Source organism: Drosophila suzukii, chromosome X, assembly GCF_043229965.1.
Source record: "Drosophila suzukii chromosome X, CBGP_Dsuzu_IsoJpt1.0, whole genome shotgun sequence".
NCBI lineage: Eukaryota > Metazoa > Arthropoda > Insecta > Diptera > Drosophilidae > Drosophila > Drosophila suzukii.
In genome coordinates this window covers 214,470-234,044 of record NC_092084.1, presented here as the reverse complement: position 1 = coordinate 234,044, position 19,575 = coordinate 214,470, and the positions used below count along the sequence as shown (strand labels likewise).

General features: G+C 42.1%; 4 protein-coding genes across 11 annotated transcripts; 3 read left to right on the top strand and 1 right to left on the bottom strand.

Annotated features, from left to right (window-relative positions):
- The first annotated feature begins 108 nt into the window (after nt 1-108).
- Nucleotides 109-2,518, top strand: Tsp3A (Tetraspanin 3A). Its single transcript, XM_017081405.4, has 3 exons — nt 109-737; nt 817-987; nt 1,425-2,518. Exons 1-3 carry the CDS (start codon nt 320-322, stop codon nt 1,748-1,750), a joined length of 915 nt encoding a protein of 304 aa, XP_016936894.3. The 5' UTR covers nt 109-319; the 3' UTR covers nt 1,751-2,518.
- Nucleotides 2,519-3,387: 869 nt separating this feature from the next.
- Mybbp1A (MYB binding protein 1a) lies at nt 3,388-7,235 on the top strand. Its single transcript, XM_017081398.4, has 4 exons — nt 3,388-3,808; nt 3,874-4,245; nt 4,307-5,587; nt 5,645-7,235. Exons 1-4 carry the CDS (start codon nt 3,464-3,466, stop codon nt 7,112-7,114), a joined length of 3,468 nt encoding a protein of 1,155 aa, XP_016936887.2. The 5' UTR covers nt 3,388-3,463; the 3' UTR covers nt 7,115-7,235.
- A 95-nt stretch (nt 7,236-7,330) lies between these two features.
- On the bottom strand, nt 7,331-9,967 carry Dredd (Caspase-8 Dredd). 5 transcript variants are annotated; one of them, XM_065867896.2, is made up of 6 exons: nt 9,862-9,967; nt 9,418-9,637; nt 8,432-9,211; nt 8,007-8,378; nt 7,750-7,931; nt 7,331-7,682 (listed from the first exon to the last, which is right to left on the bottom strand). In XM_065867896.2, exons 2-6 carry the CDS (start codon nt 9,538-9,540, stop codon nt 7,550-7,552), a joined length of 1,590 nt encoding a protein of 529 aa, XP_065723968.1. In that variant the 5' UTR covers nt 9,541-9,637; nt 9,862-9,967; the 3' UTR covers nt 7,331-7,549. The 5 variants fall into 5 exon arrangements, with proteins under 5 accessions (XP_065723968.1, XP_065723969.1, XP_065723967.1 ...); XM_065867897.2 differs by lacking the exon at nt 9,862-9,967 and having other exon boundaries at nt 8,007-8,359; nt 8,416-9,211; nt 9,418-9,777; XM_065867895.2 differs by lacking the exon at nt 9,862-9,967 and having other exon boundaries at nt 9,418-9,770.
- A 218-nt stretch (nt 9,968-10,185) lies between these two features.
- Nucleotides 10,186-18,863, top strand: su(sable) (suppressor of sable). 4 transcript variants are annotated; one of them, XM_017081395.4, is made up of 6 exons: nt 10,186-10,536; nt 13,176-13,530; nt 13,599-13,837; nt 14,603-15,939; nt 16,004-16,128; nt 16,387-18,863. In XM_017081395.4, the coding sequence occupies exons 2-6, from the start codon at nt 13,254-13,256 to the stop codon at nt 18,396-18,398; spliced, it is 3,990 nt and encodes a 1,329-aa protein (XP_016936884.3). In that variant the 5' UTR covers nt 10,186-10,536; nt 13,176-13,253; the 3' UTR covers nt 18,399-18,863. The 4 variants fall into 4 exon arrangements, with proteins under 4 accessions (XP_016936884.3, XP_016936886.3, XP_016936885.3 ...); XM_017081397.4 differs by having other exon boundaries at nt 13,173-13,530; XM_017081396.4 differs by having other exon boundaries at nt 10,186-10,584.
- Nucleotides 18,864-19,575: the final 712 nt, after the last annotated feature.

Here is a 19,575-nt window from a genome sequence, read left to right as displayed (position 1 = left end):
CACACTTTGTCAAACTCAAATATCTAGCAATACTCAACTACTTTGTCAACTTGTTGCACAGTTTTGCTGTCTAGTGGTTCCCCGAACCAGCTGTTCCACCCTGCTATCGATAATCGGTAGTCGAAACCATCCGATTGTTTTCATTGTTTGTAATTACACATTTCATTCAACTTTTCCTTAATGATTAACCAAAATATTTATTAAGCGAGATAAACCAAACTAATAGTAAATACCACTGCCTATGCAGTAAAACGAGCGTACGGGTGAAGTGTAAAAAGTGAAATCGGTTGAACACAGATAAAGATACAGAAAACTGAGGATGAGCAACTACCGTTATCAGGGGGGCGGCATGGGTGGTGGAGGCGTGGCAGGGGGGCGCGGCTATAGTGGGATCGAGGTGCACGAGGTGATGCATCCGCATCATTTCACATATGTGAGCCAGTGCGTCAAGTACATGATCTTTATGCTGAATTTCATGTTCTGGTTATTTGGCGGCTTGCTCCTGGGAATCGGGATCTATGCTTTTATGGATAAATGGGAGGAGGCCAACGGGTCGGTGCGACTAGAAAACGTCTACGATGTGATCCTGAACATCTCCCTGGTTATGATTCTAGCCGGGATGGTCATCTTTCTGGTGAGTTTCTTCGGTTGTTTGGGCGCTTTGCGGGAGAACACCTTCTTGCTGAAGACGTACTCCGTGTTCCTGCTGCTCTTCTTCCTCTTGGAGATGGCCATCGGTGAGTGATTGCCTTTTGGGAGCTGCGAAATGTGGGTTGCAGTACTGGGACCTGACTAATTTTCTCTCTCCGCCAATAGCCATCATTTGCTTCGTTTGCCCGCAGTACATGAACACCTTTCTGGAGAAACAGTTCACGGACAAGATCATCCACTCGTATCGCGACGATCCGGACTTGCAGAACTTCATTGACTTTGCTCAACAGGAATTCAAGTGCTGTGGTCTCAGTAATTCGGGCTACCAGGATTGGAGTGAGTTAATGATAATGTCAAGGCTCTAAATAAAATGTCAATGTTAACATGAAGTTAAATTTTTGAACATAGCCCCTAGTAAAGGCTTTCAGTAAGATAAGCCCTAACATAATTTTGAGAAACTGAATATTTCCAAAACAAAAATTTAATTCATAGACAAAAGTAAACATGAAGTTAAGAAATTGCCTCTAAAATAGTTTTATAACCTTATGTTGTAATTTTGTTTGCACAAACACGCATATTTCATTTTTGACTACGCATTAAAATTTACAACAAAATCACAGATAAGGTTTATCTCAAAACAAAAAACAGACTTCCCTATAATTGAAAGAGCTATTTCAAAGCCTTATACGGAAAAGCCACTTTAACTGAAATCGTTTTATGTTGCTAATTGTAAAATATTTTTTTAATTAGCCCTTTCCATGTGCTATTCGCAGGCAAAAATGAGTACTTCAACTGCAGCTCGCCGTCGGTGGAAAAGTGTGGAGTGCCCTACAGTTGCTGCATTAATGCAACCGATATATCCTCAGGACTGGTGAACATCATGTGCGGCTACGGTGTCCAAGAGACTCAGGTTCCGGAGGCCAGGAAACGGATCTGGACTAGCGGCTGTATCGAGGTCATGAGGATTTGGGCCGAGCACAATCTGTACGTGATTGCCGGCAATGCTCTGGGCATCGCGCTTATCCAGCTGTTGGTCATCTATTTGGCCAAGACTCTTGAAGGCCAAATCGAACTGCAGAAGTCGCGTTGGTCTGCGTGAGATCCGGTACTGCCCGAATTTTTCGGGACTTACGATTGCACCTGAACGTTGCATACTCTCAGAATCCTTTGTTTTGTATAACACTCATAAGCCGTCAAGAGTTATAATGGCCAAGAGTGATAATTATAGGGGGTACATTAAACATCAATACTAGTTCCAACAAAAGAGATTTCTGTGCCACTCCGTATGAAACTTGGACAAAATAGCAAACGTGCTTATATAAATATAAATACATCAACTCGAAAAAATGATGTGACAGTCTTAAAATAAGCGAGTCTCTTATATTCCAATTTAAATTTTTTGATTTTTTTTGGTCTTTGGTTACTTAACAAATTATACCGTGCAATATTAATTTTGAATGTTTCTCGAAAGCCAAAAGGACAATGATGATTACTGGATTTTTAGTTTCTTAAATATCTTAGTCTCCAATATAGTTTTTATTATATTCAACCGACAATACTCCAGATGTTGTAAAATACCCATACATATTTACATCTCCCTCTTTTACAAACTCATCTCAAACGATATACTCACGTATGCTTATACCAATCCGACCAAACAACGCCATATTATGTTTGGCCAGTGAATAACTTTGTAAGTCTCGATGCATTTATAAAAAAAACCAACAAGGAGCACAAATCTTAAATATGTAACTATAACTCATAGCAATTTTTGCATGTATTATTAATTTAGGAACCCTAGACCGGTAGATTTATAATTATTCAAAACAAAATATAAAATAAATTTATTTTAATCTGAGTAATGGAACAGCTGACTATTAACTATTGGTTTTCAGACTGGTTTTTGATTTTTTTTTAATTTAGAGTATAGAAATCGTTTGACTCGTTAAAAAGTTGAAGTTTCTCTAAGATTTTCCGTCGAAAAACTTTAAAATGGTGGAGCCCTACATGCGACATTAAATCCCAGTTAAAAAATTAAAAGATATACGTCACCAAAGTTTGGGCTTACCTGAATGCCTGATATTTACTTTTGACAATTTGTTATGGAATGTATTATACGTATATTTTCCGAGCATATTTTCAGTATATTCTTTTTACCCACACTTCGCGCTTGTTAGTATTTTAATACTATATACGTGTTATTTCCTTGGTATTCCCTAAGCTGTTGAACGAATCAGCAAAAATCGTTGAATTTTAGTAAAGGGCTGGTTATGTGTTGTATACATTTTGGCCAAACTCTACTAGTGTTCCTGTAGCCCTTCTTTATTTAAAAAAATTAAATGTTAGTTCATCAACCTTACTAATAATTTTAAGCAATAAAAAAATTATTAAACATGTTTACGTCCCAAAAACTGTTACTCGCTTAGTCCTAAAGTTTTAAGCAATTTAGCAGTAATATTTTTTTTTTACAGAATATCCCAACTGTAAATATATGTACATATTCCTGTACCCCTTCTTTATTTAAAAAAATTAAATGTTAGTTCATCAACCTTACTAATAATTTTAAGCAATAACAAAATTATTAAACATGTTTACGTCCCAAAAACTGTTACTCGCTTAGTCCTAAAGTTTTAAGCAATTTAGCAGCAATATTTTTATTTTACAGAATATCCCAACTGTAAATATATGTACATTAATGTACTCTTTCGATAGAAACCGATACGTTCCGACAAAGTTATCGATGATTTTCCGCCTTACACGTGCAAACTAAGTAGCACGTTATAAATTTAATACGAAGAAGTTTACTTAATTTATGTATAGAAACTTAATTAAAATGAAGGCCAAGGCGGATAGAAACTTAACCAATGGAGGAACAATCAAAGCAAAGGTTAAGGAGGAACGTAAACGCCCACAATCCTTGAAATCTGGGGAGGATGTGGACATGGTTAGACCGGCCAAGATTCTGAAGGTGTCCAGAAAGGAAAAGCCATCGGAGCCCGAGGAAAAGGAGAACACACCGAGCAATGGTCACCTGAATGTATCTCAAATCAACAAAGCTGTTTTCGTGGTCTTTAAAAAGATCCAGGCCAGTCCCCTGACCCAGAAAATGATTAATTCCCTGGTGGTGCTGCTGCGGGAGGACACGAATGTTGAACAGGTGGGTGCTCTACAAGGTACCTGAGTAGTTCCATTAACAAATTTGTGTAATTTCCCTGACTCCAGCGCACTGCTACCAGTTGCTACGTGCTTAAGCGTTTGATACGTTCTACAGGAGCAGATGACCTTAAGGCAGTGACCCTGGCCGCTAGTTATATACTCTGCATTCTTAGCGCCGTGCCCGCTATTGATGCTCTGGAGGTTCTAGAAACCCTAAAGCGGGATCTGGCCGTTGGCAGCCAGCAGAGGGGCAAGGAGGACTCCTTGGCCGCCGTAGGTCAGTTGATTACAGCCTTTTGTATCCTGCAGACTCCGCAGTTCGCCAAAGCCGAGGCCAAACTGGTGTCAGCAGTCTACCAGATTCTAACGACCCAGCTGAAAGGCAGGGAGTACCTGGTGTCCATGTGTGCTGATATTCTAGCGGACTCTTTCAAGCAGGTTGGTGGTTGAGGTCCGCCGAAGGGGATTATCCTTATGCTTTCTTATATACTTTACATAGCTACCAGCTGCCATCTTCGAGGAGTACGTGTGGCCACTTCTGCAACCTCAACTAAACAAGCCATTGAGTGCATTAAAGGTTAACACCTGCGATCTGTTGCTTGCCGTTCATCTTACCTATCCCTCTATTTTGAGACGGGAGCAGCTCATTGCTAGTTTGTGGCCAAAAAAACCGGCATTCGGACAGCTCTTTGAGCTCTATTTTTCCGGTTCTACCATTCACAGTGACGGTGTCTACGCCAGATTGGCTATATTCCTGACGAAAGGCGGGAAGGACATGCTCGTTGCCTGGCAGCAGTTCAGCGATTCAAATCATCCTTTAAAAAACAATGCAGCTAAGGCTTGTGCGGTCCAAGTACTGGCCCACATAATACTCAACGTCGAACAAACAGAAGAACAGTACATTTTGGATATTTTTACGACCACATGTGTGCAATTCTTGCTGCAGGAATTGACAGCCTCAAAGGGGGACACAGGTGAGGCAAAAAAACCGTCCCAAAAGGAGCTGCGCGAAATTTGTTTCAAATTCGAAGGAGCCTTGGTTTTGAGTTTTGAGAAGCAGTTGCAAAATGAGGAAATCAAACTGCAGCTTCTGCTAAAATTGCTGCACCACAAACTGCAGTTGGATTCGGTAATTAGTTTGCCACGTTTCACCCAGCAATTGATCAATCAATTAAGCGTAGAGAGTCTCCAGAAACTCTACGATTACTACAGAAATCTTCTGAGTTCTTTGGACGATGAGGATAGAGTGAACCGAGTGCACTGCCTTAACCAGATGCAAATACTCCTGCAGCATTCAAAACTAGACCAAGAGGCTAAATGGCGTCAAAAGCAGTTGCGTCCCCTGCTCCTCGCTGGCCTCTTCCATTTAGATACCGATAATAAGCCATGTGAGGCCCCCAAAGCCAGCGCTTTCAGTCGCCAGTGTGCGACGCGTTGTGAAGAAATCTTTCTGGGTTCTCTGCTGCACAAGTGCTCTGGTCTGCCAGCTCTTTGTCAGTTGCTTCAAAAGACTTTGAGTTATCTCAACAAGGAGTTGGGGAAACCAGGTGCGGAGAGCAAATTGCGTTTCCCAAGGAATGAGACCTCGCAGAAAGTATGGAAACGGGTGGAAAAATTGCTGGCGAATCCCAGTAAAGAAACTGATTTCGTTGCACAAACTTTCGAGGCGCTTATCCTGTTTGTTTCTTTATCTTTGTTCACAAAAAATCCTCTATCCGTTACCGTTTTGGAGGATCTGGTTATATGCCGAAGAAATGCCCTGGAGAAGAGCAAGAAGAATGTAAGAAAAAATCACATTAAAACCACTATAGCATCTTTAGTAATTTTTATTATTTAGGTTAACGAGGAACTTAAATGGCAAGATGTGCTTACAGATGCCCTGCTGCAGTTGCTCTTACAAACAGGCCACTTTTGGCGTGAGTTTGTCAACCTGGTGGGCACTGCTTTGATTCCCCACCTCGAGCATGCTAACCTTGAACAGGTTCTTGAAGTACTCAACATGAACCAAAATCCCTTAAGCAAGAAAGACGATGACGAAGATGAGAGCAATGACGAAATCGAAGAAGATTCCAGCGACGATTCAGACGGTGAGGATGATGATAGTGAGGAGGAGGAAGACGATGAGGATTCTCATTTAGCACAAATTCGCGAGAGCGTTCGTCAGGCCTTGGTCAACGAAGACGACGCCGATGAGGATGGCGCCAGTAGCGTGGATTGGAACGATGTGGATGAGGAGCAGGGTGAGCGTTTAAATGCTGCCCTGGAGCGATCTTTTCAGTTGTTCCGACCCAAGTCGCGCAAAGCCCAGGAGAAAGAGCGACCCTCCAAATCGGAACGCATTGATAACACTAGACTGCTGCACTTCCGCATTCGCGCTTTAGATTTACTCGAGCTGTTTATATCAAAGAAACCAACACAATCGGTGATCTTGGACGTGCTGTATTGCGTTTTTCAGGTGTACCGACACTGCAGTGGCGACACCAAACTGCAATCCTTGCGGGAGGCCAGTTTAAAGTTGCTCAAAAAGCTGCTCGCTAAGAATATTGAATTTGATGCGAAGCAGGGTTCGGCACCCATTCTAGAGGCCATTGAGCAGCTGATGTCGACTGCAGAGGATAAGTCAGAGGAGGATCAAGAGGATAGCAAGCAATCGACCAACCGACAGGTAAAGGGAGAGGTCGCTATTTGGCGGGATAAATGCTTCGCCTACCTGGTTTGCCAGGGCTCAGCAGCTGGGGAGCCCAAGCATAGTGCCGTTTGGCCTTTGCTCGTTGAATTCCTGGAGCTGTGGGTAGCCAATCGTCGTAGTCGTCTATCGCTGGCTAGTTTCGAGGCTCTCTTCCAGTCTAGTCAATGGCAGGGAATTGCTCCGCTGGCCGTTGTCTTGGCTTCCCATTTGGATGTAAAGAAAACACGCAGTTTCCGGCGGGCACAGATATTAAAGCTTCTCAGTGAGCAATTTCGGAGACTCGAATCAGCTCTCAAGGATGACAGCTCCTCTTCCAAGGAATTCGAGAAGCAACTAGCCAGATATGTACATCAACTAGAGACAGAGCCTAGCAGTCCCAAAGAATTAAAGCTGCTGCAGAAGATTTTGGCCCAAGGTGCCCAGAAACGCCAGAACTTGCTAGAAATAATTCAAGTCGTGGCAAAGAATTCTAAGTCGGCAAATAAGACGACAAAGCAGGAGCAGCAGGTTTCTGGGGAAGGTATGGAAGTGGAAGATGGGACGCAGGCAGTAAAGGGGGAACAACTGAAAACGAAAAAGGGCCAAGACGAAAAAGCTTGCAAAAAGCCTACAAAATAATTAAGTTCGCTTCATAAATAACCCTGCTTAATAATAGATTAACATTAAGTTTTTTGTTCTTAGGAAATATCTAATGTTAAATACTAAATTAGTATTGAAGCCAATAAACTATAAAATCAAATATCAGCATTTTTAAATGAAAATACATTTACAAATTATATACAAATAAATTAGATCAAATAGAAACAATATCGGTCAAGTCAAAACTACGCAAAATTAATTCTTTTCTTATGAATTTATTTATAGGAAAGTCGTACATGTCCTAGGCCATTTTTTAAGATTATAAAAGGCATACGAATGTTTATCTCTATTTATAAATTCATATATTCTAAAAGTGATCCATTAAAATAAAGACTTGCAAGACTGCATAACAGACTTAACTTATAGTTTTTGAGGAAGATCCTTCTACCATTTACTAACTACAGAATGTTCCGATCAAAGGCGAGGTGGCAAGTAAACGTGCTGGACGAATGTGCTATTAGACTTTGGCACCATTGACTCGTCGTTTTTACCCCGCTTTTTGGACACTACGTTGGTGACAATCATTAGGATGTCGGCAATGTGTTCACTAGGCGTTGTGGAAAAGATTTATATGTATGTATTAGTTGAATTCGGTACCTTTGTGAGCTATTTACCTGGCAGAATGCTGATCGATGGCATCGCACAGGCTCTGGATGAACCAGCTGCCCATGTGCGTGTGTCGCAGCGCAGGAAATCCATTCACTGTGGACATGGCCCGTACCATATTAACGTGTTGACACGGCGACTGCGTGGTGACATCAATCTTAAACTGAAAATGAAGAATACAAAAGGAAAACTAAACATAAAAACACGAGCTTAACTTATTAGATGAGCTAGTTTTTATAATATAGACGAGAAAAAAAATGCGTACGGGCAATCCAATTTGATTTTGCTCATCTTTCTTGACAACCTCCTCCTGGCATGCCTGGATGATTAGCAACTTAGGTTTGTTGTAAAGAGTTTCGTAGCTGCAGAGCAAGTTTTCAATATCCGTAATCCGCAAGGCGATGCTATTCGCTCCATAGACGGCCTCCTCGAAACCGTGGCTTAGGATGCACACCACCAGTGAATCCCGCAGCAGTGACCTATCGCAGGCCCTGCGAATGAGGTCCATAATGCCCAGGTGATTCACATCGTCATGTGACTCCACATTGTAACCCATTGACGAAAATACCTCAATAAGTCGGCTTTTATCCACATCCGTCCCATCGCGTTTTTGTAATTCTTTGGGCGAAAGATATTTCTGTAGAGGAAATAAGAGGGTTTATTTTTATATTTACTTAGTATCATATCCACCTTAAGATCTTCGGTAACATCCCGGTGGAAGCAGTGCTGGTTGATGATCAGACAAATTCCTGCATTTTCGCGGCTCAACTGGAGGGCATTCCTTCGCCGGATAGAAGCACTTGAGGAAGCCGCGGAGCCTGTGGAACAGCTGGAAGCCTGTTGGCTGTCGGGTTGCATCTCTCGCTTGATGGTCAGAGGGGGAGCCACCGTCTGATCCTGATCCGGAGCGTTGCTATTGATTGTGTCTATAAGCAACCTGGCTTGCTCCTGCAAATCATTAAATTTAAGATGCTCGATCAGCAGCTGAACATCGCTGCCCGTGGCATTTATGTCTCCTAGCCGTATACATCTCCTGGTCAGCCAGTCTAGCAGGAATACCTCAAGGTAAGTGTGGTCGTAGAAACGGAGAGGATCTCCCGCTTGCTGTCGCACCACCTTCTCGCCAACATCCAGGACCAAGCGTCCACTTTGCGCCAGCGACAACTCCTCACAGATCTTATAGAGGCTTTTCAAAAGAGGATGAACATGCAGGGCAATCCCATTAATATGTGGCAAATAGTGCATTCGAAGCTCATGCCAACGGAAACCCAATCTGCGAAGCACTTGGCGGGCCCCAACAATGCACAGAGCCTCTACGAGGTGTCTTTTCCAGGTTTCTGGCCGGGATTTGGCGTACTGCATGAGCAGATCGCTTTGCCGGATGTCTGATCGAGTCATGGCCAATAGTTTCTGCAGTATGTAAGTGGCGTCCGAGTGATCGTCTCCATAAAGCAGGAAGCAAAGGCCTACCTAGAAGAAATGTCAGTTTAATTAATAAATTTGTGGATGTGTAAACTACAAACTTAGGGTTTCGATTCTGCTTTCTTCAACATACGTTTGAAAGGAAATAAAGATAATGAAGTTTGGAGCAGTAACTTAGTCTTCCCGGTAATTAAACCATCAAAACAAAGTTAGTGTCATTTTTTGTTTAAGTTATCTTGTGAATGTTTTCGTACCTTTTGTGCAAAGTTTAGGTCACGCTCCACGTAGACCAGATCGTTGAGGTCAATGGTGTCCAGTTGGGTCAGCAGATTCGATCCGGCCATGTTGTGCGGGAAAGTACCAATTTGGGACTTCATTTTAGCATAAAAAAGCTAACAATTGTGCGATATGAGGTTCGGTCGGGGCTGCCAATTCCTCTTTTTCCCTGTAAAATCTGCCTTTTTTTAGGTCTAACTGCAAAAAAAATTGAGAATTGCGTTTTTATGTTGCCAATTATTTTACAAAATTGTTGAAAATGGCAACTTTATTGTTGACTTTATATGTAAATACGTGCGTTTGTCTTTGAAAAATTTTAGACAAACTGCCATTCGGATATCAAAATGGCAGGAAAGAACTGTCAAACCTGGAAAGGGGGGAATATTTTTTATTAATATATATTTTAATGGGAATTAATTTACAGTGCATAAGTAGAAAATGACGATATGGTATATTTTGGGTATACTTGAACACTTAAATGCTATATAAGTATGCGGTTGCGGTATATTTCAATGAAGAAAGTAGTTTATTCTTCAAAACCAAACAGTATAATTTACAGATACTCCCGCGGTCACACTGCATTCATCGATAAATATTATCGGGTTGTGGGCAATTTTGCCTAGCACTTTCGCTGGGATTTTCAGTATTTATATACTGAAACGTATACATAATTCAGTATAAATAATTGAATACTTTATGCATCGATAAACGGTATGTTATCGGGTCTTAGTCAAATTTGCCCAGCACTTTCGCTGGGATTTTCATTCAAGTAGAAACTGTCGAAACTGTTGCAAACCCTCCTGACTACTATGTTTTGGACGAAAAGTTTTATTAATTTAATGTTTTTGTATATTGTATTCTGTCCATGAGCGTAACAGAGACAGACAGAGAAAGGGAGAGAGAGATACTGAGATACAGGGCCCCGGCCCGCAGGCAGAGAGACAGAGAGGGCGAAAGCGAGCTAAAGCGGGTGCGAGCGAGAGATCGCCGCACGCACACACATAAACCTGTACATATATATAGTATCAGCAAAAAATAAGTCTAAAGTCGCTATTCGATTCTGCGAAAACTTCAACGATTTTTTCGTACCTATATATGTATGTACCCACACAAACGCTGCGTCACCAAATACGTATACATTAGATGTATGTCAATATATGCATGGCCACTGCTGTATGCCATGTACATATGCCTATATATATATCTTTATTCACCTACTGTACCACTTCCACATTATGTAAGCCGTGACGCCAAAAAAACAGGAAAGCGAAAAGCAAAACAACGAACCAACAAATTCTACCTATAAACCGTCAACCGAACAGAAATGTTATAAAGAAATGCCGAAAGGTTGTAAATGTTCCGCATGAAAAAGAAAACAGAAATCGCACATAAAATCACGCTAAAAAGTAAGATCGAAAAAATGAAATGTTTGCTTGGCTTAGTTCCGAAATATCTGTATGTACTCCCCTGTATATGTACCTATGTATGTATGTACATGTGTGTTGCACTGGGGCCACGCCTCCCTTGCCTACGTGTGTGGGTGTGAGAAAGGGACGAATGGCGCAAATTGTTGAAAAATACATTTGGTTTTGGAACGCCAGCAAAACAAGATAAAAATGCGTGCTTTTTCGTTCAATGTATGTATGTTCGTATGTACATACATAACTGTAAACTGCGCAGCTGTGCTTGGCACAAACGCTTGCATTTTGCAGTAGCATTCAAGAAACTCGCACAGCAAACAAAAAGCAAAAAGGTTTTCTTTTTACACAAACATAAATAATAAATTAACGAAGACATTCTCTTTCTTCACAACACGTACGCACACACATGCATATGGAAGTCTTGTCTGTATGTACATATGCTTTGTTAGGTCATGGGTGTGTAAGCGAGACAACATGATAAACAACCGCGAGACAAAATTTAGCACGCGCTCCTTATGTGCGTGTGTGAGTATCACTTGATTTTGTTATTTTCATTAATCAAAATTATTGCATGCATCAGATATATATCAATATTTTGTATGCAGGCTACAAGTACGACAGATATATACAAACTAACATATGTACAAGCGCGCCCAGATATACATCTGTACATGCATACATATGTATGTGTAGCAGATATGCGCGTGTGACTTATGTGTAACGATTCATGTTCTTCCACACAACAACAAACTACACGATTGTTTGAAAAATCAATGGAAATGGTTGTTGCTGTTGGTTTGCTGACTTTCGCTTTTCGGTTTTCAGGAGTTGCGTTTTTTTTTAATTCAGAAAACTTTTATTCAATAATTTCTAAATTATATACATTTGTATGTTGTTTATGGCGATCTCAAAAGTGTATTTCGTTTGCTTTTATTTAATGCTACATACATATATACATTTAGTGGTCAGCGAAAATGTGACACAACACGCATGCTGCACCTAAAGTTCGTTTTTCTACAACTAATAAATTTAAATTAAAATTTGAATTTTTTTGTAGGATAACCTTTTTCTTTCTAATTCATTAAATACAATAATTTTGATACAATTCTTGTATCAAAGCTAGTTTTGACAAAATTGTTGATTAAAACTAATAAAATATCAACAATTTTATTAAAACTATGGAATTGGTTGACTTTTTTCCGTTTTATCCTCTTTGTTACCCAACCCTCATATATTTTAGAATATATATATTAAAAAAAATGTTTAAGTATATTAACCAAATATTAGCGAAAAGCCATTTTTCCTTTGCAGATTGCCCAGAAGTTGTTTTTACCGTCCGTTGCAAGATAGTGCCAACTCTGAGTTAAGCTGGGGTCAAGAAGGACTTCCATCGCATTCCTACAAAATACTTGATTCAAGCTAAAATGGATTGCTTTTATTTGAGCATTTAGTCCCTTCGGGTGGGATGAACAACCTTTACAAAATCTTTCTTGACCTGAGTATTAATCTGCGTTGACATAATCTATTCATGTGATCCTGAACTAGGTTGGCAAAAGGAACAGAATTATACAAACAGTTTTTGTACATTTTATTTTGTTTAAATATGATCGCTTTCGCTCAGTTTTCTTTGGAACCAATTAAAACACTTGCAGAAATTAATTTCTGTTATTGGCCAGTTAGTTGAAAACATTAAGAGCCGTTTTCTTATCCGCATGCCAAACTAGAAGTAGGTTTTAACCTGCAAACTTACAAACGTTTTCAGGTGTAATACCTACTTTCAGTTTAATGTGCGAACTGAAGAAAATGGCCCAGAATAACAAAATAAACACATACCAAATTTATTAAATTTATAAAAACAGAACTGGCGTGCAGCATGCGTGCTGTGCGCAACATTTTCGTTGGCCACTGTACGATTACTAGTCTTAAAAGTTTACCATAAAATGTAATTCCTGTTAAAGCAATTAGGTTCCTTTTAATTTTTTTTGTAAATTGATTACGAGGGAAGTATGCAGTTTGCCTCTTCACATTGAAAACGCACTTACAAGGCAGAGATTTGTTCCTTTTCAGATTTAACAATAAATTTATTTTAAAAGATCACATCACACACCTCCATTTCGACCAATCAGGAACGTTTGCTTTTATTGTTAACCAATTTCCTTCATTCAGTTATAAGTTTGTGATCGCATATGTGGTTAGGTTGGGACTTCACCCTTAAATATTTCGAGATATATATACACATAACTACATAGAACGTTTTCAATATCCATGACCCTTATCAACAAAAGGTTCTCCAAAAACTCTTGTGTTTCCAGCAGTCTTGCAAAAAGGGAGTCGCTTTCCACAGGCTTTTTACGAGTTCCACTGCTTTTGAGAGATAGGCTATAGACACAACAATGTCATCAATTTTGGCGGATGCGCCTGTAATTGATTTGGTGGAGGATTTAGAGGATGGTGAAATTGACGATGATGACGAGGAGGAGCAGCAACCGCCACCAAATTTTCCGGCCCAAAAGAAAGTTTCCCCAGGGGATGAAGAGGTCCAATTTGTGGGCATCGAGGTTAAGGACAAAATCACCGACGAGGATGTCGTCTATATGGGATTATCTGCAGATTCTGCAGGACCACAAAACAACAATAGCAGCAAATCCAAGAAGCCTAGGCCATTGGAAGGTAATAGTTCAGGAGATTTATTTTTCTTTTAAATTTAATTCACTATATTTTGGTGCTGACTATCCCAGATGACCATGCTAGCAGCATCGAGAATGCCATTGCCAATGCCTTAAAAAAGAAGGGCATAGAACCACCAATGCCTAGGATGCGTTCGTCTAACCAGGATTTGGGGGATGCGTCCTTGGAGGGATCCGGTGAATTATTATCTGGCGGCGGAAATCATCTCCAGCAGCCAAGTCGCAGCAGCAGGCGAAGGAAACGCAAAAAAGAACGCGAGCGAGAGCAAAAGAAGGACAAGGAGCACCAGGTCAGGCCAACTTTAATATTTCACCTTTTCCAGCCTCTCATTGGGCATCCTTAAATCCTATAAAATTACAAATAATATGTTTAACATTTATAGCATTATGAGAACTTAGGAAATTATAAAACAGGGTTAGGTAGCGTGACCAAATTCCATGACCAATTGTTTTCTTATTCGAGTCACTACCCTGTTCTTTTTGCCTTTAGTTTCGGTCTATCTATCAACTTTATTACTGCATGGTTTGGTTTAGCTGGGCACCACCCAGCCAGGTGGGCATTTAGGCAGGGTCCGAGGAATCGGTTTTCAGAACGATAACAGCAATGCAAGTTAAATTGACGATGGCAAACTTTAATATTTTCACTTCAGGGAACTTAAGCTTTTACTTCTCATTTACTCATTTTACTTTTTGAAACCCTTTCATGTGATACATTTGCTGAACAAATGACTTTAAATTATGATTTTACTAAATTGTGTCTGGATAAATAGATTTAATTATGAGTTATTCCCACCAAAACCTTGTTAAATCAATTTCTGGGGGTCATATAAATGGAAAAAAATTATTATTATTTAAGTATAAGATATTTCCACCAAGAAGTTTTCGATTGTATTTCGATTTTATTGCTTGACGTTCCATAATAAATGTTTGATATCCTAAACATCACAACACACAACCCCCGAGAAGATTGCTTATCTTTCTGTTTATTTACGTTAATTTTGGATGAATCCTTATTTCTGTATTTTAAATTAACTTTCCGTACATATGCTCTCCAGAAACGGTCCCGCCGTGAAGATGGTGATGTGTCTAGTGTGGCGGGCTGTGCTGGCAGTGATGACATGGACGAATATGAGATGATGAACGTACGCGGTGGCAGTCCGCCGCCCGGAGGAGTAGCACCACCCTCTTCCGGTAGTGGTGGTCAGCGTTTTAGCGCTCCTGATTGGGACTTAGCCGACGGCCCAGCCGTGGGACCGGGAGCTGCCCTTGGAGGAGGAGGAGGCGGCTATGAATCGCAGCAGGATCCCTACAGCAGCTACGATTCTTATTCCGATGAGGAGGTTTCTGCACCTGGTTTGGTAAACCAAAGGCGTCGAATGCGGAGAGATAGAGAAAAGGAGCAGCAGCGTGTTGGCAATAACCGCAAGCGAAGGGATCGTGATCGCCATGAGGGAGGTGGAGCTGGAGGAGGAGCCAAGCGAAATCGTCGTGATTCCGGTGAGGGAGGTGGTGGTGTCGGTCAGGAGAAGATGGGCGGTAGCGGTCGCATTGAACCCCGCAAACTTGAGCTGTGCAAGTTCTATTTGATGGACTGTTGTGCCAAACGAGACAAATGTTCTTATATGCACAAGGAGTTTCCCTGCAAGTACTATTACCTGGGCATGGATTGCTATGCCGGCGACGATTGTCTCTTTCATCACGGCGAACCGCTTTCCGAGCAGCTGCGCAACATCTTGCTGAAACACATGGAGACGGCACCTAAAGAGATCCTTGGTGATTTTAAACGAATATCGAGAGAAATTGCACTGGGGCAGATGACGCGACGGCACGAACAGTTGTGCGAGCAATTTAAGCGGGAGAATACGTGGAGCATAATGGGCAGTGCAGGAATGGGCAGGCGACAGGACCAGCAACAGCACGTGCAGCAGCAGCAGCAGCAGCAGCAGCACATACAGCAGCAACAGCACATGCAGCAGCAACAGATACAGCAGCAACAGGAACAACAGGCGGGTGCGGAAGTCGGTGGCTGCATCCCCTCTCTTTTAGACATGGTTATCAATCCACCGCATCCGGAGAAAAAGCGCAAATCCCGTTGGGCTGAGAAAACGGCAGCCAAGGCAGCAGCTGGTGGAGCAGTTTCTTCAGAAGCGGGCGACACATCGCCAGCTGCTAAACCATTACCACAACATTTAGACTTAGTCAATCTCAGTCACGTGTTGAGTACGGAAAACATGGCCAAGCTGAACAAGTTGGGCATTACCAACCTGGAGCAGATGTTGCAGGTGCCGTTTGGTCAGTTAACCGAGGCTGGTCTAACTCTGGTTGAGATTGGAGAGATTCAGCGCAAGGCCGAGGACGCCAAGCCACAGACGCATACCGAAACGACAATCAGGTAGGCTTATCACTTAAGAAATAGCATTTATATATTTATGCTAATTGTGTGCCTATTTTATTAGCACTCCCATTGCCAAGCCAGACACGGAGACCAACAATAGCAACTCCAACAGCAATGGGTTTATTATGGTGGACTATACGCAGTATCTGAAGGATGCACACGTCAGCTTTTCGGGCAATGATCCGCGTAAGTTGTTCGGATTAATTGATATTAAGCTGTTTAAAAATAAGAAATTTGGGTGGGATATTTAAAGAACAAGTCGTGATTTTAAATTAACGTAAGACCATTGTTTAATGTATAGTACATTGCTGAAAGCTTACAACATGCTAAACAAAAACGGTTAGAACGGTTAACAAAGACATACCTTCCTAGTTTACGAAATTTTAGGCCATTATTTGTTCTTTTGAATTATTGTATTGATAAATATTTCCCATTTAATTAAAGTGGACGATGATCGAGATGATGACGAACAACTGGTCATAGACGACGGCAACGAGTCCACCCCTGAGGAGGAGCAACAACCAAAGCCGGCAAAAGCACCGACAGTCGACCTCCAGGACTCCGCCACAGAGGAGGCACCCTTGCCTTCTGTTTACGATTTGCCAAGCTTTATGAGCAACATGCTAGGCCAGGGATCCTCGGCAACTCAACTGCTGCCAGCCAGTGCCACGTCGCCCAATCAGGAGATGCCACAATTCGCTGCAGTAGAGCAATCGGGACTTAAACCCTCGTCCAGCGGAGGCAGCACCTCCACCCATGTGTTCAGTCGGATTCTGTTCGGCGACAAACAATCGGATCCCGAGGCTAGAGCGGCTTTCTACCGCGACATTATACGAAATCCTTTCAAGGCGCATAGCGGCGACGGAGATGTGGACTCCAGTAATGAGAACTCCAATTCAAATTCACGTTCGCTGACACCGACTCCTACTCCAGAGCCGGGATCACAGTCGCCGAAGCAGGAGGATCCAGATGAAGAGATGCCAGAATTACCTGCCATTACGGCAGCGTTGCCGCCAACAACTCCCTCGCTTTATGTGCGTCCTTCCATGTATGATTTTGATCCTTCCAAAGTGGAAGAACAGCAGCGGCGGAGGGAGCCTCTCCTGGAGGAGGAGCTGCGCCAGCGTGATATAGACATGCGACTTCCTTTCGAGCCAATGAAACACTATATGCCCGCCACCGAAATTGATGCGGCGATCTTCTCGCACACTCCGCTCCGCTGGCAGCTGCAGGAGGTGTCCGTGGAGGAAGCCAGCTATGCTCAAATCAGGGCCAGCGCTATGCATAAGGAGCAGCGTGATCTACGGGATCCTCGCATGCGTCGTATTCTGGGTTTACCCGAAATGCCGGACAGTAGTGCAACCATGGGATCGATGGGATTAGCGGGAGCGGGCTCGTTATCGAGTGACTCCTTTGGACGTTCCGGGGCGAGCATAGCCTCGCCGGAGTCTGAGACCAATGTACGTGATACCACGCCCAGTTCTCCACCCCCGACGTTTGCCAATTTACCATCAATGAGTGTCCCACCGCCATCGATGAGCGTACCGCCTCCGAATCTACAGATTGAAAAGCCTCCGGTACGGACAGATCCACGTCGCGATCCTCGGCGAGCCCATCTTCAGGCTCAAACTCAAGCAGCTGCGAGTACGGCGAACCCGACACCTACCACAACCAATGCCACTGGTGGCAGTAAACAAATATCTGAAATCCGCAGCCTCATGCAAAGCTCAAACTGGTACAAGAATCTGGGCAGCAACAATAAGATAATGGTAAATCAACAACTCGCGTTGGTCTTTACCGAGCTAAAAAAATTTCATCAGCTACCCGAGGGCGCTCAAAAAATTTTTGATGTCAGCTTTATAGTGAACAACCCAACGTTGCAGCAAATCTTTGCTAAGCTCTTCATATTCGTGGATGATAATGGTCAGGTGGTGCAGATGCCCGAGGAGAATAATGCTGGTGGAGTACCTGTAGCAGCAGCAGGAGTAGGAGTGGTTCTGCCCAATCTATCGCAACCTCCTCCAAATCTGGCCCAGATGTTAAGGGTACCGCCGCCAAATATTCGACTGCTACGCATGTCCGGAATGATGATGCAAATGGGCAATCTGGGACCCCAATTTAATCAACCACCACCGCGAGCTGGATTGCTGGGTATGCCGCCAGGAGGCAATGGAGGAAACCTAGGAGGATTAAACCAAGGAGGAGGACCTGTGCCTAATGGCAATCCCTTTAACCCATTTGCCGGCGGAGCAGGCAACAATGGAGGAGGAGTTGGCGGAATGGGCAACATGAATTCCATGGGCAACATTGGTAACATGGGCATGCCTTTCAAGAACTTCAACAATGGAAACAATAACAATAATGGGGGAGGCAGAGGAGGACATTTTCCGGGCGGGGGAGCAGGTGGCAACAATCGCAACCAGCGAGGCGGCAATCAGCGAAACCGCAACATCTAAAAGCTTATGTCTCCAGGATAATCCAGCAACACAAAAAGACTATTTATGCCAAAGTGATGTTGATGTTATGCCCATGCCCCTTTTCAACCCACTCCCAAAGTAACCCGCCCCATAGAAAACGTTGTTTCCCCACCCCCACTTTATTTTTATTAGAAAATCCGGGCTTCGACTGCTTTGTACATTGTATTTTATTCCTTAAATCCATCATTGTCACTATTTTTTTGGCTAGGTGTAAGGAATAACATTTTTAGCACTACTACGTACTGATAAATGTAGTTAAGAGTAAGAACAAGGAAACTTAAGGAAGAAAAATTGAGGAACAGGAACAGAAAGTAAAGTATAATTGGTATATCACCTTTTTTACCGAACTTTTTTGAATAATGTAGGATAAAGTGTTTATTTGTGCGTGTACTACATCGATAATCTAGACATACAAACTACAAATAAATAACATGTTTTAAGTAATGCGTCATAAGTAGGTGTGCTAGGCCTTACCAAAAATGCAGGCAAGGAGCGCCAAAATCGAAATACATTTTCTTTTAAATTGTATTCAAGTTCCTAGGGAATAAGAGCGGCGAGGAACTTGTTTTGGGGGAACTAGTCTTTACTAGTATATAATTTTAATATTGAAAACACTGCGAACTTATGAAACGGAGATAATTAATTAATGATTTTTAATTTCAATAAGTATAGTTTTTCTTAGCTATTCGATGGATAGGCAACAAGACAATTCGAACAATATCTTGAATTTCGTTTCGATCTTTTTTTAAGACTAAGATCCGTTACTTTTGGGGATCGTCTATATCCCATGGTATAACTATACAAGGTAGTCCTGTCGGCGCAATTTAGTCCGTTATCGGTACTCGCAATGCGTGCAAGTGAAAGGGCTATTCCAATATCGCTGAAACACGTTAACGGACTGAAAGCCGAACGATTAGGCAGCCGACAGGAGTAATTGTACCATGTTCCTTCCATTTTTAATTTTTAAATTCCACATCGCTTTTGCACGAGCGCCAAAGATTAATTTTCTTATTCTTTGGCTAGCGGCTAACAGCGTTCATCGAAATTTACTCGCTAAATCTGGTTTTTTTTCTGGTATTTCCTTAACACATCTGAGTACCGCGCTGAAAAACAGACCCGACGAAAAGCGTTAGCCGCGTGTTTGCTTCTCGCTCGC